General features: G+C 34.3%; 24 protein-coding genes and 8 non-coding genes across 33 annotated transcripts in view. All coding sequences in view use genetic code 11, as the record gives it.

The window, feature by feature from the left end:
- Nucleotides 1-47: 47 nt before the first annotated feature.
- On the top strand, nucleotides 48-161 carry rps12 (ribosomal protein S12; one part of a trans-spliced gene, as the record gives it; the record has 2 gene entries for this part). Coding sequences YP_009380154.1 and YP_009380109.1 both cover nucleotides 48-161 — 114 coding nt within the window.
- A 798-nt stretch (nucleotides 162-959) lies between these two features.
- Nucleotides 960-1,346, top strand: rpl20 (ribosomal protein L20). The gene has a single exon. The coding sequence runs from the start codon at nucleotides 960-962 to the stop codon at nucleotides 1,344-1,346; it is 387 nt and encodes a 128-aa protein (YP_009380153.1).
- Nucleotides 1,347-1,603: 257 nt separating this feature from the next.
- Nucleotides 1,604-1,909, bottom strand: rps18 (ribosomal protein S18). The gene has a single exon. The coding sequence runs from the start codon at nucleotides 1,907-1,909 to the stop codon at nucleotides 1,604-1,606; it is 306 nt and encodes a 101-aa protein (YP_009380152.1).
- A 261-nt stretch (nucleotides 1,910-2,170) lies between these two features.
- Nucleotides 2,171-2,371, bottom strand: rpl33 (ribosomal protein L33). The gene has a single exon. The coding sequence runs from the start codon at nucleotides 2,369-2,371 to the stop codon at nucleotides 2,171-2,173; it is 201 nt and encodes a 66-aa protein (YP_009380151.1).
- Nucleotides 2,372-2,773: 402 nt separating this feature from the next.
- psaJ lies at nucleotides 2,774-2,908 on the bottom strand. Its single transcript has one exon. The coding sequence runs from the start codon at nucleotides 2,906-2,908 to the stop codon at nucleotides 2,774-2,776; it is 135 nt and encodes a 44-aa protein (YP_009380150.1).
- A 411-nt stretch (nucleotides 2,909-3,319) lies between these two features.
- On the top strand, nucleotides 3,320-3,393 carry trnP-UGG. Its single transcript has one exon. It is a non-coding gene; the product is annotated as a tRNA-Pro (tRNA).
- Nucleotides 3,394-3,581: 188 nt separating this feature from the next.
- trnW-CCA lies at nucleotides 3,582-3,655 on the top strand. Its single transcript has one exon. It is a non-coding gene; the product is annotated as a tRNA-Trp (tRNA).
- Nucleotides 3,656-3,797: 142 nt separating this feature from the next.
- On the bottom strand, nucleotides 3,798-3,911 carry petG. The gene has a single exon. It carries the CDS (start codon nucleotides 3,909-3,911, stop codon nucleotides 3,798-3,800), a length of 114 nt encoding a protein of 37 aa, YP_009380149.1.
- A 162-nt stretch (nucleotides 3,912-4,073) lies between these two features.
- Nucleotides 4,074-4,169, bottom strand: petL. The gene has a single exon. The coding sequence runs from the start codon at nucleotides 4,167-4,169 to the stop codon at nucleotides 4,074-4,076; it is 96 nt and encodes a 31-aa protein (YP_009380148.1).
- Nucleotides 4,170-5,248: 1,079 nt separating this feature from the next.
- Nucleotides 5,249-5,500, top strand: psbE. Its single transcript has one exon. It carries the CDS (start codon nucleotides 5,249-5,251, stop codon nucleotides 5,498-5,500), a length of 252 nt encoding a protein of 83 aa, YP_009380147.1.
- Nucleotides 5,501-5,508: 8 nt separating this feature from the next.
- psbF lies at nucleotides 5,509-5,628 on the top strand. The gene has a single exon. It carries the CDS (start codon nucleotides 5,509-5,511, stop codon nucleotides 5,626-5,628), a length of 120 nt encoding a protein of 39 aa, YP_009380146.1.
- A 27-nt stretch (nucleotides 5,629-5,655) lies between these two features.
- On the top strand, nucleotides 5,656-5,772 carry psbL. Its single transcript is given in 1 exon segment — nucleotides 5,656-5,772. A coding segment is annotated over 1 exon segment (117 nt).
- A 154-nt stretch (nucleotides 5,773-5,926) lies between these two features.
- psbJ lies at nucleotides 5,927-6,049 on the top strand. The gene has a single exon. The coding sequence runs from the start codon at nucleotides 5,927-5,929 to the stop codon at nucleotides 6,047-6,049; it is 123 nt and encodes a 40-aa protein (YP_009380144.1).
- Nucleotides 6,050-6,913: 864 nt separating this feature from the next.
- On the bottom strand, nucleotides 6,914-7,876 carry petA. Its single transcript has one exon. The coding sequence runs from the start codon at nucleotides 7,874-7,876 to the stop codon at nucleotides 6,914-6,916; it is 963 nt and encodes a 320-aa protein (YP_009380143.1).
- Nucleotides 7,877-8,151: 275 nt separating this feature from the next.
- On the bottom strand, nucleotides 8,152-8,841 carry cemA. The gene has a single exon. It carries the CDS (start codon nucleotides 8,839-8,841, stop codon nucleotides 8,152-8,154), a length of 690 nt encoding a protein of 229 aa, YP_009380142.1.
- Nucleotides 8,842-9,437: 596 nt separating this feature from the next.
- ycf4 lies at nucleotides 9,438-9,992 on the bottom strand. The gene has a single exon. The coding sequence runs from the start codon at nucleotides 9,990-9,992 to the stop codon at nucleotides 9,438-9,440; it is 555 nt and encodes a 184-aa protein (YP_009380141.1).
- Nucleotides 9,993-10,328: 336 nt separating this feature from the next.
- On the bottom strand, nucleotides 10,329-10,430 carry psaI. The gene has a single exon. The coding sequence runs from the start codon at nucleotides 10,428-10,430 to the stop codon at nucleotides 10,329-10,331; it is 102 nt and encodes a 33-aa protein (YP_009380140.1).
- Nucleotides 10,431-10,886: 456 nt separating this feature from the next.
- Nucleotides 10,887-12,380, bottom strand: accD. Its single transcript has one exon. The coding sequence runs from the start codon at nucleotides 12,378-12,380 to the stop codon at nucleotides 10,887-10,889; it is 1,494 nt and encodes a 497-aa protein (YP_009380139.1).
- Nucleotides 12,381-12,948: 568 nt separating this feature from the next.
- trnV-UAC lies at nucleotides 12,949-13,614 on the bottom strand. The gene is made up of 2 exons: nucleotides 13,576-13,614; nucleotides 12,949-12,983 (listed from the first exon to the last, which is right to left on the bottom strand). It is a non-coding gene; the product is annotated as a tRNA-Val (tRNA).
- A 172-nt stretch (nucleotides 13,615-13,786) lies between these two features.
- Nucleotides 13,787-13,859, top strand: trnM-CAU. Its single transcript has one exon. It is a non-coding gene; the product is annotated as a tRNA-Met (tRNA).
- Nucleotides 13,860-14,090: 231 nt separating this feature from the next.
- atpE lies at nucleotides 14,091-14,495 on the bottom strand. The gene has a single exon. It carries the CDS (start codon nucleotides 14,493-14,495, stop codon nucleotides 14,091-14,093), a length of 405 nt encoding a protein of 134 aa, YP_009380138.1.
- Nucleotides 14,492-15,988, bottom strand: atpB. The gene has a single exon. It carries the CDS (start codon nucleotides 15,986-15,988, stop codon nucleotides 14,492-14,494), a length of 1,497 nt encoding a protein of 498 aa, YP_009380137.1.
- A 730-nt stretch (nucleotides 15,989-16,718) lies between these two features.
- Nucleotides 16,719-18,146, top strand: rbcL (ribulose-1,5-bisphosphate carboxylase/oxygenase large subunit). The gene has a single exon. It carries the CDS (start codon nucleotides 16,719-16,721, stop codon nucleotides 18,144-18,146), a length of 1,428 nt encoding a protein of 475 aa, YP_009380136.1.
- A 734-nt stretch (nucleotides 18,147-18,880) lies between these two features.
- Nucleotides 18,881-19,243, top strand: ndhC. Its single transcript has one exon. It carries the CDS (start codon nucleotides 18,881-18,883, stop codon nucleotides 19,241-19,243), a length of 363 nt encoding a protein of 120 aa, YP_009380135.1.
- Nucleotides 19,244-19,295: 52 nt separating this feature from the next.
- ndhK lies at nucleotides 19,296-19,973 on the top strand. The gene has a single exon. It carries the CDS (start codon nucleotides 19,296-19,298, stop codon nucleotides 19,971-19,973), a length of 678 nt encoding a protein of 225 aa, YP_009380134.1.
- Nucleotides 19,974-20,097: 124 nt separating this feature from the next.
- ndhJ lies at nucleotides 20,098-20,574 on the top strand. The gene has a single exon. The coding sequence runs from the start codon at nucleotides 20,098-20,100 to the stop codon at nucleotides 20,572-20,574; it is 477 nt and encodes a 158-aa protein (YP_009380133.1).
- Nucleotides 20,575-20,981: 407 nt separating this feature from the next.
- trnF-GAA lies at nucleotides 20,982-21,055 on the bottom strand. The gene has a single exon. It is a non-coding gene; the product is annotated as a tRNA-Phe (tRNA).
- A 365-nt stretch (nucleotides 21,056-21,420) lies between these two features.
- trnL-UAA lies at nucleotides 21,421-22,069 on the bottom strand. The gene is made up of 2 exons: nucleotides 22,031-22,069; nucleotides 21,421-21,470 (listed from the first exon to the last, which is right to left on the bottom strand). It is a non-coding gene; the product is annotated as a tRNA-Leu (tRNA).
- A 767-nt stretch (nucleotides 22,070-22,836) lies between these two features.
- trnT-UGU lies at nucleotides 22,837-22,909 on the top strand. The gene has a single exon. It is a non-coding gene; the product is annotated as a tRNA-Thr (tRNA).
- A 392-nt stretch (nucleotides 22,910-23,301) lies between these two features.
- Nucleotides 23,302-23,907, top strand: rps4 (ribosomal protein S4). Its single transcript has one exon. The coding sequence runs from the start codon at nucleotides 23,302-23,304 to the stop codon at nucleotides 23,905-23,907; it is 606 nt and encodes a 201-aa protein (YP_009380132.1).
- A 360-nt stretch (nucleotides 23,908-24,267) lies between these two features.
- On the bottom strand, nucleotides 24,268-24,355 carry trnS-GGA. The gene has a single exon. It is a non-coding gene; the product is annotated as a tRNA-Ser (tRNA).
- A 916-nt stretch (nucleotides 24,356-25,271) lies between these two features.
- ycf3 overlaps nucleotides 25,272-26,625 on the top strand; it is a 2,028-nt gene continuing 674 nt past the window's right edge. Inside the window, exons 1-2 of the mRNA in view lie at nucleotides 25,272-25,395; nucleotides 26,166-26,395. Coding sequence (YP_009380131.1) covers nucleotides 25,272-25,395; nucleotides 26,166-26,395 — 354 coding nt within the window. The remainder of the gene's footprint in view (nucleotides 25,396-26,165; nucleotides 26,396-26,625) is intronic.

Genomic DNA, 26,625 nt, shown 5'->3' with positions numbered 1-26,625 from the left:
TTCGGTTAGGATTGATCTAAACCAGCCCATTATGTATACGATTCAGCATGCCAACTATTAAACAACTTATTAGAAACACAAGACAGCCAATCAGAAATGTAACGAAATCCCCCGCGCTTCGGGGATGCCCTCAGCGCCGAGGAACATGTACTAGGGTGTATGTGTGACTCGTTCCGATTATGAGCTGGAACAAAAACAAAAGAAATAATTTTTCCAGTATCAATGATCAGTACTGGTGAATGGAATAGTATAAAACTCCTGTCACTATCTAAAACGAATAAAATGAAAAAGATCTATTCATCTATTGAGTATGAAATTTATGGTTTCTGTCAGTCTAAATCGGATTTAAGATACGACAATTAAAATTTCCCATTGGTAGCGAACGTTATCCATTTAGCGGGGAATCCTTTTTTAAGAGCAAAAAATTCCTGCTCCCATTTTTAGAAGAACGGACTAACAGGGTCAGCTATCCAGCTAACTTTCAAAATTAAATACCGTTACTGTATAGGTGGATCTCATTGTGAAAGACCTATTACTGGATAATTCATGGGTAGAGCCAAAATGTTTGAACTGTACAAGTTATTAATAAGATTCTGGAAATGAAGTAGAAGTAAAGGGCTCCGGTGTATAGAAAGGACCTCACCGTTTAAAAAGGAACCATAGAAACGAAGGAACCCACTATTTCTTTAATCATCTATATTTAACTTGAATTTACATTTTTTTAGTTACTTTTGTTTGATACATTAATACAATTTTTCTTTTTTTTGTCTTGTTTTAAGGTGAAATGTCAAAAAAAAAAAGAAAAAAATAGTGGTTGGGAAGGTTATAGTAGCAAAAGCCATTGGAATTTTTATTTTATACATTGGAAAAATCCGTTTTGTTATTGATAGACCAGGAGAAAAAAGAATAACTCAAAGAAAGAAAATTAATAAGTTATTCATCAAAGTTACATTTATTCAATGACTAGAGTTAAACGAGGATATATAGCTCGAAGACGCAGAAACAAAATTCGTCTTTTTGGATCAAGCTTTCGAGGGGCTCATTCAAGACTTACTCGAACTATTGCTCAACAGAAAATAAGAGCTTTGGTTTCGTCTCATCGGGATAGAGATAGACAAAAGAGAGATTTTCGCCGTTTGTGGATCACTCGGATAAATGCAGCAATTCGCGAAAGGGGGGTATACTATAATTATAGTAAATTTATACATGATCTGTACAACAGACAGTTGCTTCTTAATCGTAAAATACTTGCACAAATAGCTATATTCAATCCAAATTGTATTTCTATTATTTACAATGAGATCATAAAAAAAGAAAATTGCAAAAAATACCTCGAAATGATTTAAATGAAGTTCCCCGGAGTTTATTCTCCGGGAGTATTAAAGTAGGAATTAGTCTGATAAAGTACGATAAATAAATAAAAATCAACAAATCCATTCAAAAAAAATTCCCAATTTTTATATTATCTTACGACGTGACAATCAAATTTCGATTTTTCTAGATTATCCGATTTTTTTAGAATAAAACCCCAATTTGTGCTTGAGTTCAGATTCAAATTTTGATTCAATTCCATTATCAATTAAATAAGGAATAAGTCTATTTTTTATTTATTTTTGGTTCTAAAACTCGCAGTTCTAGTAGTCGACTCGGTTCTTTCAAACTGTTTTTCATTATTAAGAAAAGGTAACAAAGATAAAATACGAGCTTGTTTTATAGCACTAGTAATTAATCGTTGTTGTTTCAAGGTCAATCTATTCACCCGCCTAGATAAAATTTTTCCTTGTTCACTAATAAATCGACTAATTAAACTCATGTTTCTATAATCAATTCGATCCCCCGATTGAATCGGGGGCAAACGCCTACGAAAAGATCGCTTGGATTTAATAAGGGGTCGCTTAGATTTATCCATAGTTTGTTTAGTTTATTACTTATACCAAAAATCCTATTTCTTAATTCGAATTTTTTTTTAGGTCCAGCCAAAATAGGATTTTCTTTGTTTATTTCATAATTATTTTATATATTATATATAATAATTATGAAATATTGAATATGAAAATATATTTTCTAGTAAAAAAAAGAGTAAATAATATATATATTTCTTATATAATGAAAAATGAAAATTGTTTTGTCTCCTTACTTGAAGGGATAATAAACAGACGTTCAGTTTGATCTATTTCTTTATCTCTCCATGAATTGTATGTTTGGAACAATAGGGACAGAATTTTCGCAATTCCAACCGACTAGGCGTATTGTGGCGATTCTTTTGGGTAATATATCTGGAAACGCCCCTTGATCCCTTATTAACACTCTTTCGAACACAACTAGTACATTCCAAAATAACCTTTACTCGGACATCTTTACCCTTAGCCATGAACCCCCTTTTGGTATTTAATTCAAGCAACTTTTCCATTTTTTCCCTTCTTCAAGAAAAATAGAAAAGTTGCTAAAATAGAAGTTGCTAACTAGAAATACAATTCGCAATTCGAAAGATTTTGTGGAAATCAATAGAGTAATAATAGTTAAGTAAAGAACTACTGCGTAATCAAATTCAAAAGGGTTTCTAACTAGATATCTCTCTAATCATAGTATTTCATTTAAATATCGTGTAGAAAACTCTTAACTTAACCTGAACCTAAGTTTTTGGAAGGTTGAATCCACTTTTCTTCTTTACTAAACTAACCCTCTTTTTTAGAATAAATAAAAAAGGGTAGGGATTATTCACAGGTAGTTGCTTCTATCTCGAATCTTCGCTAAACCCTTTCCGTATTAATAACTAGAATGAAAAAAAGGGGAATGTCAACGCATCTGGAAAAAAACGATTGATTTCTATTAATATACCGGCTAAAGACCCAAACCATAAAGTACTTAGGACCGGTGCCACGGAAAGGTATGTTTTGAAATCTCGCATTGAAAATCCTCCTTTTGAATTTCTTTAATTGAAAAAATAAAGTAATACATATTGGATCTATGATCGGATGTATATATGATAGTTAAAGAATACTTGTCTTTGTACACAAAATGCCTAAGCTAAGTCAAATGAAAATTTCCAATAATAGAATTTAACGAGATTTTTTTAAGAAAAAGAATAGCATGTCCCTTATCTACCGAACTGAGCATTCCTACAACATATTTTTTTTAGTTTACGATAGGTTTTAATATACAAATACTTTCTATTATACCTTAGTATGAGAAGAGGCCGAAAAGAAGAGGAAATAGTCGAGCAAAAAAAATTCTGTATTTTCTTTTTATGGAAAAAAAGAATGTGGAAAACAAGGCAAGGATTCTTTACAATTACACTATAAAAACGAATTGAATTGAAAGGGATGTAGCGCAGCTTGGTAGCGCGTTTGTTTTGGGTACAAAATGTCACGGGTTCAAATCCTGTCATCCCTACCTAATTACTTTTACTCTGAGAAGTAAGGAGGAATTTATTGAAATTTTGATTAAAATCGAAGATACGGAATCTCTCTTTTTTTATGATACCTTATATGGTAGATAATCTATGCATACAGGATGTAGATATAGTTTTGAGTTATAAAAAACCATTCTTTCCAATCTTTCTTATCTATTGTGATAAGAAAGCGCTCTTAGTTCAGTTCGGTAGAACGTGGGTCTCCAAAACCCGATGTCGTAGGTTCAAATCCTACAGAGCGTGATTCCATTGTTGTTAAGTCAAGTTGAATTATAGAAATAGAAAAGAATTAGACTAAACTAAATGAACAGTAATCTAATCGAAAATTGACCTCCTGTTGATTTGAGAAAGGAGGAGGTCAATCAAAAAAAGATTTGTTAATTAATCAAAGATCCAACTGATCACCGCGTCTGTATTGTAAATATGCGGTCACAAATAATCCAGCCAAAGTAATAGGAATTAGACCTAAGACGATTCCAAATAGAAAAACTTCAATCATTTCAATTCGTTTGAAAAAAAAAAAGAAAGGTAATATCTATCCCTAAATATGAATCTGAATTCCCCACGAATCTCAATAACCAAAATGTCGCAGTAAAGAACTCTAAAATAGACGGAATCCTACAGTACAGAAAGATTTCTTGAGTTGTTTATTCAATTCATTTCAAATAAGTCGTATCTTGCTTAGACCTATAAATAAAGCAGAGGTTATAGTTAACGCCGCTAGTAAAAAACCGAAATAACTAGTTAGAGTAGACATGAAGGGGCTAAAAAAAAGATGTTCTTTTTATACATATATGTTTCTAAAGTACTTACCTAAGTTTCCATTTGGAAAGCGAATAAGAAAAAAAGCAATTCAAAGGATCAAAGAATAAGTTCAATTGAAAGTTTTTGATTCATCAACTATTACATTTTCTTTTTTACATTATAAATGCCACTAACAAAAAAAAAGTAAGGGCCGTAGAAAAAAAAAAGAAATGACTCATTATCTGTGACATTTACACATCTCGTCATTTTGAATCAACGGATTTTTGGGGAAACCCTTGAGTAAACTAATCGAATATTAAACAAATAATAACTATGAAATTTTCTTCAAAAATGTTATTTATTTGAATCGCTATAAAATATAATAAAATGAAAAATAAATATATTTATTTTGTCCAACTCGATTCTAAGACTAAGACTTGCTACTATCTTTGCCTTTATAGGTTCCACGTTTAATATTATTTAGTTATAAATAGAAACCCGCATTCTTGCAGTTAGGTCAATAAAAACCTTTGGATTTAATGCAACAATGGATGTATTACAAAAATGCATTAATTGAAATCAATTAATGAATATTTTTTTTGAACAATTAAACAATCCCTAAAAATAGTAAAGTACGGAATTCCCCAAACCTCTTCTATTTCTATATCTATAACCGCTTCTTTTTCTGGAATTTTTCACGAATTATTAGATCGAAACCAACTTGTCCGATTTCCCCTTTCCTCGACCTTCAGTTTCGAGTCTGAAGCCAATAGAATGATAGAGAGAAACTGTATACTAGTTCTATTTGAAAAAATTTTCTATAGAAAAAACAAAATGGTGCCTAGTTCCACGTCGACAAAAAAAAAAATAAAGTCACGTGTACTTCAGTTCAATATTAATTAAAATTGCCTTGCTGTGTCCGAAGAAGGATAGCTATACTGATTCGGTATACTCTAAAGACACCTTTGGTACTCTATTGGTAATCCTACAGGTTTTTTACGTTTTTACGTAGAGTAAAAAGTAAATTTCCATTTACTGATTTCATCTTTTATGGATTTGCCTTTGACTGTACAAGAATATGTGGAGCTCAGTATGTCTGGAAGCACAGGAGAACGTTCTTTTGCTGATATTATTACAAGTATTCGATACTGGGTTATTCATAGTATTACTATACCCTCCCTATTCATTGCGGGTTGGTTATTCGTCAGCACGGGTTTAGCTTACGATGTGTTTGGAAGCCCTCGACCAAACGAATATTTCACAGAGAGCCGACAAGGAATTCCATTAATAACCGGACGTTTTGACTCTTTGGAGCAACTTGATGAATTTAGTAGATCCTTTTAGGAGGCCCAATGACCATAGATCGAACCTATCCAATTTTTACAGTGCGATGGCTGGCTATTCACGGACTGGCTGTACCTACCGTTTCTTTTTTGGGGTCAATATCCGCAATGCAGTTCATCCAACGATAAACAAAACCGAATCCGAATTATAGAGCTACGACACAATCAAACCCGAACGAACAAAATGTTGAATTGAATCGTACCAGTCTTTATTGGGGTCTATTACTCATTTTTGTACTTGCTGTTTTATTTTCTAATTATTTTTTCAATTAAATAAAGAGAAGGAAAGAAATAGATAGAATATAGAATTCGATTATAGAGTAGGAATTCTCTTATCCCATTCGGAAGGACCTCATTTCATAATTATCCATGACTGTTTATGTCTCTAGCACGACCACTTGATGAAATGTGGAGGGAAGTGGGGTAAATGGCCGATACTACTGGACGAATTCCTCTTTGGATAATAGGTACTGTAGCTGGTATTCTTGTGATCGGTTTACTAGGTATTTTCTTTTATGGTTCATATTCTGGATTAGGCTCATCTCTGTAGTAAGTAGTAATTTGATTAATCGAGGTATAGACATGAAAGTATAAGAACTCAACGGGACCTTCCTTCCCCCTCGAATTAGACAAACAAAGAAGGGGGAGGTCCCATTTAATTCTTTTTTTAATTATCATAATTTTTTATTCGAATTTTTTCCTATAAATGAAAAACAGACCCCTTTTTCGATGTTTTTGAAAAGTGTATTTGGTTATTCAGAACATATATTCCTCGATCATACTTATTGGTCCTTCCTAAATTGTTAAGTTAAAAGAAAGAGAAAAAGGCAATCAATTGATTTATTGAATGACCAAATAGAAGCTCTATTTTTCTAGATTAAATAGAATGCAAGAAGTTCCATTTGTTCAAGAAATTGACCTCTCTCTTTTTTTCAGTTTGTCCGCTCCTTATACATGTAATACTAAGAAAAAAAGAATCAATCTAAAACGAAAAAAGGGTGAAATTTCGAAAAAAGAAAAATTCCGACTAAGTCTTTGACGAAGGGAATCAAGACTCGTTACTATTTCGACACACGACAAGTATGTGTAAAAGTCCTTGTCGTGTGTCGAAGACCAGGAAGGCGGATAAATCCCCCTAGAATCATTTGGTCCCCTCATTATTCTTTTCGTTATATTCCCCTTTTAGTCTAGTATCGAGTCAAATTTCGATTGGAAAAAAGTAAAAAAGTTTTCTTCACAATCCAATATATTATTATAACTAAAAATCTTGCTCGTAGATGTAGAAGAAAAGTATAAACAAACAAAAAAGAACCTTCTCGTAATTTTTTTATTTATTGATCATCCAAAACTGTCAAAGAATTGTCAACAATAATTTTGTTATTGTTACAAGCTTGATCTTGATAAATTTACGAATCTAGAAATTCATTTCGGACAATTGAACCTTCTCGAACTGTTTCTTTTTAAGAACCAAAAAGATTTGTGCTAGAATAACGGATGCAAAGAAGAACAAAAGCCCTTGTACGCGCAGTGAATCTTGAAGGACTATTTCTGCATCTCCTTGACCAAATCCACCCACATTAGGATTACTCGTTAATGGTTGATCAAGTTTGATAGATTCACCCTCTGAAACAAGAAGCTCCGGTCCTGGCGGGATAATATCAACCACTTCACGTCCGTCCGAGGCATCCGCTATGTTTATTTCGTATCCGCCCTTTTCTTTTCGTACAATTTTCTTTACTATACCTGCTGTTGTGGCATTATAAACTGTATTATTACTCTTGCTTCCGTCAGGATAAATCTGACCCCTTCCCCTGTTACCACCTACATATATCGGATATTTTAAGAAGTAAACGTCTTTCTTAGTAGCAGGGTCTGGAGAAAGAATAGGAAAGGTAATTTCACTATATTTTTGCCCAGGAACAGGACCTATCACAAGAATATTTTTTTTATTGGGGCGATAGCTCTGAAAAGAAAGATTCCCTATCTTTTCTTTCATCTCTGGAGAAATACGGTCGGGGGGGGCTAATTCAAACCCTTCAGGTAAAATAAGAACAGCCCCCACATTCAAACCCCCCTTTTTGCCATTAGCAAGAACTTGTTTTAATTGCATATCATAAGGAATTCGAACAACTGCTTCAAATACAGTATCCGGAAGGACCGCTTGTGGAACCTCAATATCCACGGGCTTATTGGCTAAATGGCAATTAGCACATACAATACGTCCAGTCGCTTCTCGTGGATTTTCATAACCTTGCTGTGCGAAAATGGGATATGCATTCGAAATGGATGACCGAGTTATTATATATATCACGAGCGAGATGGAAATGGATCGAGTAATCTGTTCTTTTATCCAAGAAAAGGTATTTATAGTTTGCATGGTACAATCATTGATTCCGAAAATTTCTACAATAAATTTGGTAGGTTGCTAATAGAGTTCCCTATCCATGAGTCTGCTATTTACTTTAACTGAAAACTTAATTTATTAAAATAATATAATATTACTGGAATATAGGAGGAACTCCCCGCCTTAGACGGGTAGAAATAGAAAGAGGGGGTACAATTGGTCATGCTTTGATTATTGATTATGTACAAAGCAACATTCGAATTAAAAACTCCAATTGGATTTCTCTCCATATACCCCTTTTCTTTTTTTCAGTCATTCATTGAATGATAAATCACTACAAGTGATGGGGATACGCGATTTAAAGAACGGAAAATCCAATATTTTAAAAATGTATCTAGAATGACTGGAAAAGTGGAAACAAGACTCGATATAATTTGATCGTTATGGGCAAATCCAAAATCTTTGTAGATAGAGCTAATCAGTAGTTCCCAACCTTGGGGTGAATGAAATCCGATACATAAATCGGTTACTAAAAGAATGGAAAAAGCTTTTATTGTGTCGCTTAAGTTATATAGGAATTCCTGAACCCAAGAATTAAGAAGAATAAGTTCTTTATTTGCCAGAATGGAATAACCACCTAGAATAAGGAAACAGATTAAATTTGTGGAGAAGTGCAAAATCATATGGATACAATCTTCATTGTACGTCTTGATCAATTGAATCGTTTCATTGTGGATTCCTATACGAAGCTTTTGTAGATGTGTTTCCGGACATTCCTTTATCATTTCGTCCAACAAGCGGAGCTCCTCGAATTCGATCCATTTTTCGCGAAGATTTTTTTCTTGAATATCATTCAAAAAAGTTTCAGATTGCTTAGTATTCCACCAAGTAGTAACCCAAGATTCCAGACTTTTTTGAAATGATAGATAGATCCACCAGGGTAAAAATACTATAGATACAAGATATAGAAAAGGAATAAATGCTTTCTTTTTTTCCATTTTTTTTCATCTATAAATTGTTAATGAACCCAACCGGGTATTCATCGAAAGGAAGGAATTGCTTTCGACGAATACCCGGCGGAGCCATTTCGTTTTTTTCAATTAATGAATATTTTTTATTTTGATTTCAAGATGAAAGAACTCACTTTCTACCAAAATAGAAAATATTTCCAAAAATTGAACAAATTAACCATAGCACAAAAAAAGAATTTAAGACTTGAATGTGATAATAAAAATGGATGGCAAAACACGACAGAATTTGGATAATTTAATTCTCGTTATAATTAGAAATTATAAGAAATCAAATTATTTCATCATTAAAGCGAACAAAAGATTACTAAAAAAAGCGAGAAAATTTACATGATTAATTTGTTTTGTATGTAATATATCAATTACAAATACTGGAAATTCTATGGAATTGAATTGGTTTGTATTTGTAGACATAAACTCCCCCCTTTGGTTGTTCTGTATACGTCTGCTTTGACCCGAGTGGGCGTTCTGATGAGATTTCTGTTAAGGTATGCCGTAGAAAAACGTATTCTAGATTTTCTATTTTACGCCAAGTTAAGAAAACGTTCGGTCTTTCCGTTCATTTTTCAAAATCCTTCAATTGGGACACGCAAGAAATAGGCCAATTCAGCCGCCTTTTGTTCCATTTCTCGTGGAGTCAAATTCTCATCAGTACGAGTTAAAGGAATGGCTCCTTGTCCTCTGATTTCCAGATAAAGAACACGGCGAGTATAAATACCTTCTTTAAGTTCTATTCTAATAGACTGAATATCTTTTATAAGATATCGGAAAAAGATGCGACGATTTTTTCCAGGGAATCCCCAGCGAAAAATACAGACTATTCCCTTTTTTCTATCGAATCGATCATAACCACTACCCACATTCCACGAAATTGCACACCACAAATATGAGCTAATAAAGAGGCCTGCAATCCCATAGAAAGACATCACGATCCCTTGTGGAAAAAAAAGAATTTGCTGGGGAGGAAATAAAGATATCAAATTCTTACCAAGATAGCTGGAAATTCCAACCAACAAGAATCCTAATGAACCGAAAAAAAGGATAAAGGCCCAGCAGAAATTACTTATTTTTCGAGATCCCGTTATAAGTTCTACCCATATACGTTCTGATCGCCAATTCATACTAGATCCGGTTGCATTTAATTTGAATTGAAAGAATACCCCAAATGAATTGTACTTTCCTTACTCTGTCTTGTTTCCGATGTAACTCTCATCAACTAGTCCTATTTTGATGTCAGAGGTGTTTCACTTTTATTTATTTCTATTTTTTATTTTAGTTCGATCAAAATAATAACATCTACCCCTATATTGTATTGTCATTTTTCCATTTACATCACATACATAAGAGCTCGTTCATTTATGTTCGGAAGAAATCACGTGTTATACCATTCCGCTAAACATATATCTATATTATAATTCAAGTCTAAGTTTTTAAAAATGAGATTTTGACGAGACGATCTAAACAATCTTATTTTTTTGAACATGAAGAAATAAAGAAGCCATTGCAATCGCTGGAAATACTAGGCCTACTAAAGGCACAAAAATTGAGGGAAAGTTCATAGTTGTCATAGACCGGGTACCTCGATTTACGATATTGTAATTGTACCTGTTTGTTATATTTTTGTTGTTATTATCTTATTATATTAAAATTAATTAATTAGAATTCTATAGAATGAATATAGTATAGAATAAGTACAAGAAATGTAGAACTAAAAAAGCAATTCGATTTCTACATATAATATATGATAATCGCGTTTACTTTCTCTTTTTTTCTTTCTTTTGCTTTTACTAATTCAAAAAAATCGAAAAATAGAGGATTTATTATAAATTCAATTTCCAAAGCAGTCGTTAGAGTCCGATCCAAGAGGTATTTTAAATAAAGACTCCCCGACGAAAGATACAACCAAAAAGTTTTTTTTATTGGAATCTAAAGGAAATAAGCATGGAGGTTTTTGGTTCGCGACATCCTAATTTTGGAATAAAAAAAGCTTTTTGACACAAATATAAAAATTGCCCTTAATCCTCGCCTTTATTTTGATTCAAAGGAAAAAAAGCATGCAGCTGAAATAACTCACTTAGAACGCCTTTTAAAAGATTACGTGGTACGATTGGATCGAATAAACCCTTATGGAATAAAAACTCGGCTGCTTGTGACCCTTCAGGTACTGTCTTATTCAATGTTTGCTCAATTACTCTTTTACCCGCAAATGCAATGTAGGCGTTCGGTTCAGCAATAATGATATCCCCCAACATACCAAAGCTGGCGGTCACCCCACCAGTAGTAGGAGATGTAAGGATTGATACATAAAATAACTTTTTATTTGATTGATAATCATATAAAACAGACGAGATTTTCGCCATTTGCATTAAGCTCAAGCTTCCTTCTTGCATGCGTGCCCCCCCGGAAGCACATACTATAATAAGGGGGATTAATTTATTGGCAGCATACTCAATCAATCGGGTGATCTTTTCCCCTACTACGGATCCCATACTGCCTCCCATAAACTGAAAATCCATAACACCAATTGCTACAGGAATACCGTTTAGTTGACCTATACCTGTTTGAACAGCTTCAGTTAAACCTGTATTTATTTGATAAGAATCAATACGATCTTTATAAGCTTCCTCCTCCGAATGAAATTCGATAGGATCCATAGAGACCATACCTTCATCCATAGGATTCCAAGTACCAGGATCAATCAGAAGTTCGATTCTATCTGAACTACTCATTTTCAAATGATATCCACATTGTTCACAAATACCCATTTTTGACTTAAGTAATTTCTTGTAATTTAATGCATAACAATTTTCGCATTGAACCCACAAATGTTTATATTTTTGAGTTCCATCAAGATTTGTAGAATTTTCGATTTTAGTGAAATTACTGTCGTTCGTGATAATTCTTTTACTGAAACTTTCGCTGGTATTTCCACTTTCATTAAAAATGTAACTCAAAATGTAACTATCACTGTAATTGTCACTATCACTTAGGATGGAACTGCCACTACGGATTTGAGAATGAAGATAATTGTCAATGCAATTATTAATGTGATTATTCCAACTATCTTCAGTATAATCCATGGAATGATCATTATAAGTATCGCCACTCTTAGATCTAGAGTTCAGATAACTTGAATTCCAATAATTCGAAAAGGAACTTTGCAGTTCATTCAGAAAAGACGGATCGTTGTCAATCTCAAAAATTTGATTTTCAATATCGAAGTATAGGGAATAACTGTCCCCTTTACTATCTATAAGTAAAAAAAGAGTATCAGAGATGAAATTCCGAATGTCCATAACACGAACTAAATGATCAACATTACTATAACTAGAACTGTCACTATTTCTCCAACTATGAATGTTTTTTTCTGTATCATTTAGACTCGGATCTTCCGTTGTACTGGTATTTTCAGTAGGACCAAGACTGTCCATTGATTTACTTAATCCACACCCGTATCTGTGTTCTAACTCTTTTTTAGACAAGATCGAATTGAACCAACCCTTTTTCATAGAGTTTTCTTGCCTCCCATTCGCATGAAAAAAATCGATGAATAGTCATTATTTGATGAAAAAAAATTGAACATTTCTTGTCAGAATAAGCATCTAGATACAACCGTTCAGATTATTAACTAAATATTAATGAAGTATTATATTGAAAGAAAGAATTTTTTTATTAGAAGATAAAATTCACGCGTAAGAGAATGTTTAAGAACTTCGATTTCAGAATTGGAATCGGGTTGGTATATTTTTGATTTAAAAAATCGAGTTCGAGCAGAGTTGTTTCTGTTGATTGTATAAGGAAAAGAAAAAAAGACTACTTGTTTTACGCTTTGATAGGGAAGGTATATGTATGAAATCGAAAGTCTCTTTAACAATGTTTCCAATGAAATTTCTTTTCAAATTCAAACCCAGGCTTGGCTACAAATCAAATTCTACTAAACAAATCTAAGTAGGGTGTTCCTAGATCCATTTCTTCCATTCAATTGCAGTTGATTGGTTTTAACTAACAATCAAATATTACTAATTTATTAAACTATATAGTTTAATAAATTAGTAATATTCATTACTATATATTTAGTAGGGCTATACGGACTCGAACCGTAGACCTTCTCGGTAAAACCGATCAAACTTTGTATTCTCAAAATGATTTGAACTGTTTCAAAAACCCAACATGCATTTTTTTGCATTGGGCTTTTTCATTAACTGATATAAATATCAGCTAGTCTACCATATTTTTCTTGATAGAAAGAAAATGGTTCCGTGTGCTCAGATTCATTATTCATTTGAACTTTGATTCAAAAGCACTACCAAAGTGTTTCAAAGAAGAGTTATCTTGACGTAGGTTTGCCTTTGGCCTAGATGAATTTGAAAATTAAATGGAGTCTCTATCGTTTCGCTTAAAGAATCCAATATGAAACTTCATACACCTTAAAGTTCATAGGACGAAAAGAGATTTTTTGAGGCCCTTATACTCATTATGCCTAGCATTGAATAGGTTGGGTATTCACCCTATCAATATGTCAAATCAATAATGGGTTCTATTTGGTAACTAAATAGACACTTGAATTGGACCGAACTAGAATTAATTGTCAGGCTATTGTTCTCTATGTTTTGTTTCCTCAAAGCCTAGAGTAAGACATCGATTTTTCAAAAAGATTCATTCTTTTGATTGCATGATGGACTTCCCTGAAAAACATTGGCGCACGTGTAAACGAGGTGCTCTACCTAACTGAGCTATAGCCCTTGTGTTTATGCTCCATATTTTAGTATGGAGATAATTTCTTGTCAAGAGAAATATTCTACAATATACCATCATAGCTCTTTGATCCGTTTGATTTCTATTGCTTATAAGCAGTATTCGGTTTATAATCAATCTATGGAATGGTTATATTTAGTCCTCTTTCTAATGATAAAAGGCCTACTTAACTCAGCGGTTAGAGTGTTGCTTTCATACGGCGGAAGTCATTGGTTCAAATCCAATAGTAGGTAAAACTTATTAGATACCAAAGTCAGAGTCGAGGGTATTTAATAAGTTTTTCTACTTACCCTTTGGATTATTAAGACTATTAAATAGATTCTCTTTTTCTTTTTATTTTGTTGATTCAATCAACAAAATAAAAAGAAAAAGAGATCTTCTATATATTTAGATTCTATATATCGAAAGAGTGTACAAACAGAACTTCTTCTGATTATGATTATTTGGACGCACGCACCGACTGGTTACGAAGAAATCGGATTGCTAGCCTCTACTCGTGTCCTAGCTCGTCTCAAAGCTAAATTTGCTTCAATTACTTGTCTCTTTCCTTCCGCTTTCCTCAAGTTAGCTTCTGCTATTTCAAGAGTTTGCTGAGCTTCTTGTGAATCAATGTCACTACCCCTCTCAGCATCATTTACTAAAATCGTAATCTCATTATTGCCTATTCTAGCAAAACCTCCCATCAAAGCCATTGTTAACCATTGGTCGTTAAGACGTATTCTTAAAATTCCTATATCTACCGCTGTGGCAGTAGGGGCATGGTTTGGTAATACACCAATTTGGCCACTATTAGTAGATAAAATGATTTCTTTTACTTCTGAATTCCAAACACTTCGATTAGGAGTCAGTACACAAAGATTTAAAGTCATTTCTTTAATTTGCTCTCCATTTCTAAGTTCATAGCTTTCGCGGTAGCTTCGTCGATGTTACCTACCAAATAAAAAGCCTGCTCAGGAAGACCATCTAATTCTCCGGAAAGGATCAATTGAAACCCTCTAATTGTTTCTGTTAGACCAACATATTTTCCTGGAGAGCCCGTAAATACTTCTGCTACGAAAAAAGGTTGTGATAAGAAACGCTCAATTTTTCGTGCTCTTGCTACAGTTAAACGATCTTCTTCGGATAATTCGTCCAATCCAAGGATAGCTATAATGTCCTGAAGTTCTTTGTAACGCTGTAAGGTTTCCTTAACTTTTTGCGCAATTTCATAATGTTCCTCGCCAACAATTCTAGGTTGGAGCATAGTTGACGTTGAATCTAGCGGATCCACCGCTGGATAAATCCCTTTAGCGGCCAATCCCCTTGATAGTACGGTAGTAGCATCTAAATGTGCAAATGTCGTGGCAGGAGCGGGATCGGTCAAATCGTCCGCAGGTACATAAACTGCTTGAATCGAAGTTATGGAACCTTCTTTTGTAGAAGTAATTCTTTCCTGTAACGTACCCATTTCGGTACTAAGGGTAGGTTGATAGCCTACAGCGGAAGGCATTCTACCTAATAAGGCAGATACTTCAGATCCCGCTTGGACAAAACGGAAGATATTGTCGATAAATAGAAGTACGTCTTGTTCATTAACATCTCGAAAATATTCCGCCATAGTTAGGGCAGTCAACCCAACTCTCATACGCGCCCCTGGCGGTTCATTCATTTGCCCGTAGACTAAAGCCACCTTTGACTCTGCAATATTTTGTTCATTGATAACGCCGGATTCTTTCATTTCCATGTAAAGATCATTTCCTTCACGAGTACGTTCACCTACTCCGCCAAATACGGATACACCCCCATGCGCTTTTGCAATATTGTTAATCAATTCCATAATGAGTACTGTTTTCCCCACTCCCGCTCCCCCAAATAGTCCGATTTTTCCTCCACGACGATAGGGGGCTAAAAGATCTACCACTTTAATTCCTGTTTCAAAAATAGATAATTTTGTATCTAACTGTGTAAAGGCGGGCGCAGATCTATGAATAGGAGATGTTGTGCGAGTATCGACTGGACCCAAATTATCAACAGGCTCTCCAAGCACGTTAAAAATGCGACCGAGAGTCGCTCCCCCGACTGGAACGCTTAAAGGAGCTCCTGTGTCAATAACTTCCATCCCTCGCGTTAGACCATCTGTAGCACTCATAGCTACAGCCCTAACTCGATTATTTCCTAATAATTGTTGTACCTCACAAGTAACATTAATTGGTTCACTAGTAGTATCTCGACCTTTAACTACTAGAGCATTGTAAATATTGGGCATCTTTCCTGGAGGAAAAGCTACGTCCAGTACCGGACCAATAATTTGAGCGATACGCCCCAGGTTTTTTTTTTCAAGTGTGGAAACCCCAGGACTAGAAGTAGTAGGATTGATTCTCATAATATAAAGTATGTCGAAATTTTTTGCGAAAATGAAAATTATCGAATCCAAAAAAAAATGTCCGAAAGCAAGCTGATCGATTAATTAAAAAAGAAATTGGAGTTAGCAATCCATTTTGCCGGTACCAACAAAAGGACTGCAATTCAATTGCTTACTTTACGTTTTTGAATTATTGTATTCAATTCAATAACAATCCTAAGAAAGTCTTTTATTTGCCTATCATTATAGACAATCCTTTCTGTATTATCTATGGAAATCGAACCCGAACTCTAAAACTCTATTTTTTTATGATTCCTTATTTCTATCGCACTGGGACTTAGTTTGGATTTAGTAGATAGATTTATATCTAGCCTATTCTTTTACCCTTTCATGATGGAATTCTGCCTATTTTCACATCTAGGATATACATATACAACATATACCGCTGTCAAGAGTCAATTTCGAATTTTTTAGTTCTTTCAATTCAAATGGGGATACAAAATTAGAAACTTGAAAAACAACGGTTACGATTGGGTTGCGCCATATATATGAAAGAGTATACAATAATGATGTATTTGACAAATCAAATACATGGTCTATTAACGAACCGTTTTTTTTGATTAGTTGATAATATTAATTGAGAATTTTATGAAAGATTCCTATAAAAGGTTTCATTAGGGCCTAATTTATGTCGAGTAGACCTTGTTGCTTTGTTGTAAAAATTAAAAATTGAAGTTGTAGGGAGGGACTTATGTCACCACAAACAGAGACTAAAGCAAGCGTTGGATTTAAAGCTGGTGTTAAAGATTACAAATTGACTTATTATACTCCTGAGTATGAAACCCAAGATACTGATATCTTGGCAGCATTCCGAGTAAGTCCTCAACCGGGAGTTCCACCCGAAGAAGCGGGGGCTGCAGTAGCTGCTGAATCTTCTACTGGTACATGGACAACTGTATGGACCGACGGACTTACCAGTCTTGATCGTTACAAAGGACGATGCTACCACATCGAGCCTGTTGCTGGAGAAGAAAATCAATATATTTGTTATGTAGCGTATCCCTTAGACCTTTTTGAAGAAGGTTCTGTTACTAACATGTTTACTTCCATTGTGGGTAACGTATTTGGGTTCAAAGCTCTGCGTGCTCTACGTTTGGAGGATTTACGAATCCCTGTTGCTTATATAAAAACTTTCCAAGGCCCGCCTCACGGTATCCAAGTTGAGAGAGATAAATTGAACAAGTACGGCCGCCCCCTATTGGGATGCACTATTAAACCAAAATTGGGGTTATCCGCTAAAAACTATGGTCGAGCATGTTATGAATGTCTTCGTGGTGGACTTGATTTTACCAAAGATGATGAAAACGTGAACTCCCAGCCGTTTATGCGTTGGAGAGACCGTTTCCTATTTTGTGCCGAAGCTATTTATAAAGCACAAGCCGAAACAGGCGAAATCAAAGGTCATTACTTGAATGCTACTGCCGCTACATGTGAAGAAATGATAAAAAGGGCTGTATTTGCCAGAGAATTGGGAGCTCCTATCGTAATGCATGACTACTTAACAGGGGGATTCACTGCAAATACTAGCTTGGCTCATTATTGCCGAGATAATGGTCTACTTCTTCACATCCACCGTGCAATGCACGCAGTTATTGATAGACAGAAGAATCATGGTATGCACTTCCGTGTACTAGCTAAAGCATTACGTCTGTCTGGTGGAGATCATATTCATTCTGGTACCGTAGTAGGTAAGCTTGAAGGAGAAAGAGATATTACTTTAGGCTTTGTTGATTTACTACGTGATGATTATACTGAAAAAGACCGAAGTCGTGGTATTTATTTTACTCAATCTTGGGTTTCCACACCGGGTGTTCTGCCCGTTGCTTCGGGAGGTATTCACGTTTGGCATATGCCTGCTCTAACCGAGATCTTTGGGGATGATTCGGTACTACAGTTTGGTGGAGGAACTTTAGGACACCCTTGGGGGAATGCTCCGGGTGCTGTAGCGAATCGAGTAGCTCTAGAAGCATGTGTACAAGCTCGTAATGAGGGACGTGATCTTGCTCGCGAGGGTAATACAATTATTCGCGAGGCTAGCAAATGGAGTCCTGAACTAGCTGCTGCTTGTGAGATCTGGAAGGAAATCAAATTTGAATTCCCAGCAATGGATACAGTCTAGGCTAAGGAATTAATGTTCGGTTTCTTAGTTGAATTGTAATTAAACAAACTCGGCCCAATCTTTTACTAAAAGGATTGAGCCGAATACAATTATTGTAGATATATTCTATCCCTCTATTTAGCGAGACTTATTTCGATTAGATATACAGGCAAGATCTTAAATACAAACCTTGAATACTAAACAACTCAAATTTACTATTATTGTTTTGGATCTACAATTAATCCTACGGATCCCTAGGGTTGGTAGAATTCGTAAATTCTTATACATATTCCGTAGACTCGGACTATGGCTGTGGATATCAAGTCAAGTATACGAACTCCTTCTACCCGTCTTGTATATTGTCCTTTTCGTTCCGTATTAGAATAGAAATTTATTCGTTCTTATATTCGACGAGATTCTACGAAAAAAAATGAGAATTGAATTTGGAATTTTTTTGTTTAGGTCGAAAAATTCGAGGTGAAAGTGAGAAACTTTTCTTTGTATATGTATAAGAAAAGAACAAAAAACCTATCTATTTCTATAGAATTAAAAGTGGAATAGAAAAAAAAATGGAAATAAGATTCCAGTAAATCAGTCTTGAAACGAGAGACGTCCTGCAGTAAACAAACGAAACTTGGTTAGTTGGTTCAATCAAAATGAATTGTTGTTTTGACTAACGAGTTATGGATAACTTGACAATTCTAATTCGAATCAACTAATTCGACATATTTTCCGCATTCATAAGGAGTCCGTCTATGTTTCTACTTTATGAATATGATATTTTCTGGGCATTTTTAATAATATCAAGTGTTATTCCTATTTTAGCATTTCTATTTTCCGGAATTTTAGCTCCGATTAACAAAGGACCCGAGAAACTTTCTAGTTACGAGTCGGGTATAGAACCTATGGGGGATGCTTGGTTACAGTTTCGAATCCGTTATTATATGTTTGCTCTAGTTTTTGTTGTTTTTGATGTTGAAACAGTTTTTCTTTATCCATGGGCAATGAGTTTCGATATATTGGGTGTATCCGTATTTATAGAAGCTTTAATTTTCGTGCTTATCCTAATTGTTGGTTTAGTTTATGCATGGCGAAAAGGAGCATTGGAATGGTCTTAATTCCCGAATATTCCGACAAGAAAAAGAAAAAAAAAATAAGATTGAAACAGTTATGAATTCCATTGAGTTTCCACTACTTGATCGAATAGCCAAAAATTCTGTTATTTCAACTACGTCAAATGATCTTTCAAATTGGTCAAGACTCTCAAGTTTATGGCCGCTTCTCTACGGTACCAGTTGTTGTTTCATTGAATTTGCTTCATTAATAGGCTCGCGATTCGACTTTGATCGTTATGGACTCGTACCAAGATCGAGCCCTAGACAAGCGGACCTAATTTTAACAGCCGGTACCGTAACAATGAAAATGGCACCCTCTTTAGTGAGATTATATGAGCAAATGCCTGAACCAAAATATGTTATTGCTATGGGGGCGTGTACAATTACAGGGGGTATGTTCAGTACCGATTCTTATAGTACTGTTCGAGGAATCGATAAACTAATTCCCGTGGATGTCTATTTGCCGGGCTGCCCACCTAAACCCGAAGCAGTTATAGATGCTATAACAAAACTTCGTAAGAAAATATCTCGGGAACTCTATGAAGAGAGAATGAAGTCTCAACCGAAGAATCGGTGTTTTACTATCAATCACAATTTTCGTGTTGGGCGTAGTATTCATACCGGAAATTATGATCAAGGATTACTGTATAAATTTCCATCTACTTCCGAGATTCCTCCTGAAACATTTTTCAAATACAAAAGCTCCGCATCTTCACCCAAATTAGTGAATTAAACAGGATTCTTTTTTTGAAATTGTAAGCAGCAGGTCAATTTTAAGAAATTTCAGCATATCGTAAAGTAAATGGCAATAAAATATTTATACAAACAAATAAACAAATGAGGGAGATAGAAACAAAATGCAGGGTCGTTTGTCCGCTTGGCTAGTCAAATACGGGCTAGTTCATAGATCGTTGGGCTTTGATTACCAAGGAATAGAAACTTTACAAATAAAGCCCGAAGATTGGCATTCCATTGCTGTTATTTTATATGTATATGGTTACAATTATTTACGTTCTCAGTGTGCTTATGATGTCGCACCGGGCGGGCTGTTAGCTAGTGTGTATCATCTTACAAGAATCGAGTACGGTGTGGATCAACCGGAAGAGGTATGCATAAAAGTATTTGCTCCAAGGCAGAATCCTAGAATTCCGTCCGTCTTCTGGGTTTGGAAAAGTGCGGATTTTCAAGAACGGGAATCTTATGATATGCTGGGAATCTCGTATGATAATCATCCACGCCTAAAACGTATTTTAATGCCCGAAAGTTGGATAGGATGGCCCTTACGTAAGGATTATATTGTCCCAAATTTTTATGAAATACAAGATGCTTATTAAATGATAAGAAATTTATTTTCACTTCTACAACATCAGATATATAAAGATTCTTTATATGTTCTGCTCTAGATGAAACAGAAGAATTGATGGCCCATCGGTATTCTATTATGGATAAAGAAAAAAAGAAAAGACAAATGAAATTAAGTTAGGAATTCATTAAGATTCTAAAAAGGTGTCTTTTGGATGAGCTAAGAGCCGATAGAATGAACTAAAAAGTTCTGTATCATTATAAACAAATAAGAAAAATTGAAAACATAAAAAAATTCTTTATTTTAATTTTCTCTACCCATCTATCTATAAAATAGATGGGGTATATCGCAGGATAACCAGCGAAATACCTTATGTATGTGCCATGATCTCAGCTAGGAATGAATATGTATATCAATCCATCAAAAAAAGCATGTGATGTGCCAGGAACCAGATTTGAACTGGTGACACGAGGATTTTCAGTCCTCTGCTCTACCAGCTGAGCTATCCCGACCGTTCATTCACCTTTTTGGCGCACCATTTTCTAATTTCATTTTACTCGATAACTCGGGTTTATGTCAATTAAACGCACAAAAAGGATTACAAAGTCTTATATGCGTACCAGAATTCCTTGGGTTTTGCAAATTTTTCTATAATTAAGTTGATTTAAGTTTTAGTACGAGTAATAATATGAATTGTGAATCACTAAACTGAGTACCCCTTGCTCAAAAATATTTATTTCTAATCATATATATATCACAAGACTTGTGATAAGAGAAAAACATTTCCGTTCATATCCATTTTGAAAAGAAAAAGAGGTATAACCGCCTTCAACCCTTTAATGAAAAAGAGAACCACTTAGGGAGTAAAAAAATCTTTTGGGGATAGAGGGACTTGAACCCTCACGATTTTTAAAGTCGACGGATTTTCCTCTTACTATAAATTTCATTGTTGTCAGTATTGACATGTAGAACGGGACTCTATCTTTATTCTCGTCCGATTAATTAGTTCTTCCAAAGATCTATCAGACTATGGAGTGAATGATTTGATGAATGAATATTTGATTCTTTTTTGAACTTGAAATCGATTCAAAAAAAATTCTTCCATTTTTTCGTTTCATATTCTAAATTTTTTTTTAGAGAGAATATGAAACTCTCTCCTCTATCTAGAATAGAGAAATAATTCAAAAAAAAATATAGAATAGATTCGGGGTCTTAGTAATCATTTGATAAAGTATATTCTTCAACCTTTTTGGAGTGGGGGTTCGATGGAAGAATTCTTAGAACAACACAGCACAGTCAACCCCATTTGTTAGAACAGCTTCCTTTGAGTCTCTGCACCTATCCTTTTTTTATTGTTGCTTTCTGAATCTTTATTTTTTGCTTTTGACAAAAGGAGTTGGCTCAGGATTACCCATTTTTATTAATTCCAGGGTTTCTCTGAATTTGAAAGTTTTCACTTAGTAGGTCTCCATACTAAGGCTCAAGCCAATTAAGTCCGTAGCGTCTACCGATTTCGCCATATCCCCCCCCTTTCTTTTTAAGATTAGGATCTCCATGTGATGTCCTTCCCTTTTATTCTTTCATTTCTGACGGAACCGTCGAATTCATTAGATTTAATATGGATTACTATACCGAAAAATGCTTTCGCCATTTTCCTTTTTTTCTATCTTCCTTCATCTCTATCGGAAGTCTCCATTTGACTTTGATTTTGTCTAGTCAGACATGATTCTATACTTTCTGTAGCTACAATTCAATATCGAGGGATATATCCCATCTATATCCTTCGCCTCGTTCATTTTTGTATGCAATTTTGAATACTCAAAGGGTCGATTCTTTTTTTGTCATCATAGTCTACGGCTGCACACAGAAGAATATCTTTTTCTGTTAATATAATCCAGAGTTCTTCTTTATCGATTCTCATTTTTTTATTCTTGTTTATTTTAGGTTTTCTTAAGGCAGACTCTTATAACTCTAATAGTTATCCATTTCTTAGAATTATAGATATAATGAAAATTGTCATAATGAATTTTTGTTTTAATTTCGATTTGAAATGGATTTGAAAAATAAAATTTCATAGAATTTATAAATCTAATTGAAATAGAATCGAATCGTTCTAGACGAAAAATAGAATCTATATAGAAAGAAAAAAACTAAAGTAAATATTTCTATTTATTTGATATTTGATTTGAACTATTTCTTTCAAAAAAAAATTTATATCATAAAATAATAAAAATGAATAAGCTTACACTAAAATGTAGTTTATTGAATGCCAGTGCATGTATAATTTCCGGGAGCCCGCTTAGCTCAGAGGTTAGAGCATCGCATTTGTAATGCGATGGTCATCGGTTCGAGTCCGATAGCCGGCTTTTTCGATTTTTATTTGGATTTGTGCTTTTTATATATTTTTTTCTTTGAAATCGAAGAACAAAGAAAAAAATAATGATCGATTATGTTGTAGAAACTTCCACCTAGGAATAAAAAGAAAAGGGTTCAAGCTCGACAGACCAAATCAAATCGGGAAAACTCTTTCTTTTCCTTTTTCTTTTTACTTAGATATTTTAATACAAAATATAGAATATTCTATATATTTTGTATATGATGTATATACAACCCATTTCATTATTCATTGGAATCCAACACTTCAGTGGATTTCATTTCATTTATCATTTAGTTCAGTTTGAATTTCGGTTTTTTTGTAAAATCGAATATATATATATATAAATAGAAATAAAGAAAATAAATAAAGAAAGGAGTCTTTATGTCGCGTTACCGAGGGCCTCGTTTCAAAAAAATACGCCGTCTAGGGGCTTTACCCGGACTAACTAATAAAAGGCCTAGAGCCGGAAGTGATCTTAGAAACCAATCACGTTCCGGGAAAAGATCGCAATATCGTATTCGTCTAGAAGAAAAACAAAAATTACGTTTTCATTATGGTATTACAGAACGACAATTACTTAAATACGTTCGTATCGCCAGAAAAGCCAAAGGGTCAACAGGGCAGGTTTTACTACAATTACTTGAAATGCGTTTGGATAACATCCTTTTTCGATTGGGCATGGCTCCGACTATTCCTGGAGCCCGCCAATTAGTTAACCATAGACATATTTTAGTTAACGGCCATATAGTAGATATACCAAGTTATCGTTGCAAACCCAAGGATACTATTATGGCGAGGGAGGAACAAAAATCCAGAGCTCTAATTCAAAATTCTCTTGATTTATCCCCCCGTGAGGAATTACCTAAACATTTGACCCTTAACCCATTTCCATATAAAGGATTAGTCAATCAAATAATAGATAGTAAGTGGGTCGGTTTGCAAATCAATGAATTGCTGGTGGTAGAATATTATTCTCGTCAGACGTAACCCTAACTAAAATACAAAAGAAAGGGGTTCGGACAATTTGGCCCCTTTCCTTTGGAAACGGAAAATGACTTAAGGTTAAAAGTAAAAGTGGGGGGTTTGCCCCAGATTTTCTCCCGCTCATATATTCTATCCCATCCCGGTTTTTTCCTATTCATGTATCCTAGATACACAGAAAAATTTTCACTCCTTGTCTATTCTTTTATTTCCAGTATTTTAGGTATCGCAGCAATTCGAAATAGAAGAAATATATATAAAAATACAAGAAGGACCCAACTCTTATGTTCTAAATAAAGTATTTCTTGTTATTTGATTTGTTAAAGTTAGAAATGTTGGCGAATTCATTCAGGTGAAAGTAAAAGACGGAAAGAGAGGGATTCGAACCCTCGGTAAACAAAAGCCTACATAGCAGTTCCAATGCTACGCCTTGAACCGCTCGGCCATCTCTCCTACACAATGATTATGACTCATAAACCGAAGAAATAGCGAGCCATTACTATGTTGATATTTCTATTACTAACGATATTCGATTTTTGTTTGTATAAAATAGGTACGACTAGGATTAACGCAGCAATACTATACTATTTGACTATAAACAAACTACTAATAGAACGTAAGGAGTAGTAATGTAATAGAAGATTTTTTCGAAAAAAGTAGGAGTTAATTAAAATAAAAAACAAGTTTTTCCTTGTTATATATTTATTGATTCATATTTGCGAAGATGATGTTCCTATCCTTTATTCTATATCCCATATTTCCATATATAATATACCGGCTTCGATCAATTAATTGAAACGAATCGAATCAACGGATTGATGGGTTTATGGTTTTTAGATTATAGACGATTAATGGATCCCTTTTGATCATGGTTCGATTTTTATTTCGACTAGAATTCCATAAAATTCTCAAAAAAAAATTAGAAAATTTCCGTCTAGTTTTAAAGTGCTCACCAACAAATTTCTTAAATTTCCCAGCTATTCTATTTCCATCATAGAATGATTATTCGATTCTCTTTCTTTTCGTCTTTCGATCAAAACTTTTTTTGATCGGATCGAAAAATTCTTTGATTCTTCCGCTTCGATGAAATCGGAATAGCTACTAGACTACTCGATTTGATTTGTATGAATTCAAATGGGATTCAACTCTTTTTTATTGATTGTTGAAAAAGGAGTTGGGGGCTTTTGGAACAATTCGAATAAATAAAATAGAAGTATACGTAGTAGTCAAAAATTTGTATCTTTATTGAAATTTTTTTGTTTGGAAAGGAATCCGTTTTTATGTTATTTTGTACTGTACAAATTCTTTATTTGTGTAATCGTTTTCCCACTAAGGGGTAATGAGAAGAATTTTATAATGGATTGATACCTATGCCTAGATCGCGGATAAATGGAAATTTTATTGATAAGACCTTTTCAATTGTGGCCGATATCTTATTACGACTAATTCCGACAACTTCAGGAGAAAAGGAGGCATTTACTTATTACAGAGATGGTGTGATTTGATTTTCTTTATTATTTAGTTTCTTTTTACTGCTCCTAGTCTTATGAGAAAAGCACACACTTCGGGATAGTAAAGAACAAATATTCTTAATTCCATATTATAGAAACAAACCTACGCTTGTTGAAGGTGAAGTTTAGAAATAGAACGATTCCTTCCGTCGTGTATCCCCGATTGATGCAACCTCAAATACTATAGCTTCATTTATAGATTTTTGTATTGAACGAAAGGTTACACCTTTGTGTTTTGTATTACAGGTCAATCCTACTTCCTAGTAATATAGTACCAATAGGCGGCATAGGGGAAGAAGCACTACACCTAGCAATCGACAGCACAAAAGCTTTGTTAAAAATTACTTACCTACTCCCTTTCTTATCTGGGTTAGGACTAACAAGAATGGTTGGGCCAACAAACATCCATCTCGTTCGTACTTTGGATACCCGTATAACCATCGAAGCCTGTTGAAGTGACTATTTCCTGGAAATTAGGAGGCGTTGAGGACAAAGGAATTGTTGAAGTTATCCTTTCTATTTAGTATCAAGACACTTGATTCTAGTAAAAGCTCTTGCGCAAGAAGGTTGGCTAGATATTTTTTGTAAAAACACTAGCCCCGCTCAGTTCATAATGAGAATGTTTTAATCCCTTTTGCCATGTATTTTGAATTCTCATTATGTATATTATATTTAAGGGAGGAGCCGTATGAGGTGAAAATTTCACGTACGGTTCTGGAACGGCGATTCTTTGAATCGAATAACGACCGTAACGGATGTCAGCTCAATCCGAAGGAAATTATGCGGAAGCTTTACAGAATTATTATGAAGCTATGCGACTAGAAATCGATCCTTACGATCGAAGTTATATACTCTATAATATAGGCCTTATTCACACAAGTAATGGAGAACATACGAAAGCTTTAGAATATTATTTTAGGGCACTAGAACGAAACCCATTCTTACCACAAGCTTTTAATAATATGGCAGTGATCTGTCATTACGTGCGGCTATCTCCACTATAGAAAGAAAAAAGAAGACCCAATTTTCTAGTAAATACTAAAAAAAGGATCGCTACAAACGCATCGTCCAAAACGACGATTTCTTTGAGCTGTAGCAAAGAAAAAAACTTCATACTAATAGAAGTCAAAATATGCCCAGATACTTTTTTCTATATCTATGGATAAAAAAAAGATCTAATTGATAGAGAGGAAGCACCGTAAAGATCAATTAA

The sequence above is a fragment of the chloroplast genome of Chenopodium quinoa (assembly GCF_001683475.1).
Source record: "Chenopodium quinoa voucher IT123455 chloroplast, complete genome".
NCBI lineage: Eukaryota > Viridiplantae > Streptophyta > Magnoliopsida > Caryophyllales > Amaranthaceae > Chenopodium > Chenopodium quinoa.
Note: the sequence above shows the minus strand (reverse complement) of the source record. Positions and strands in the feature narration are given on the sequence as shown.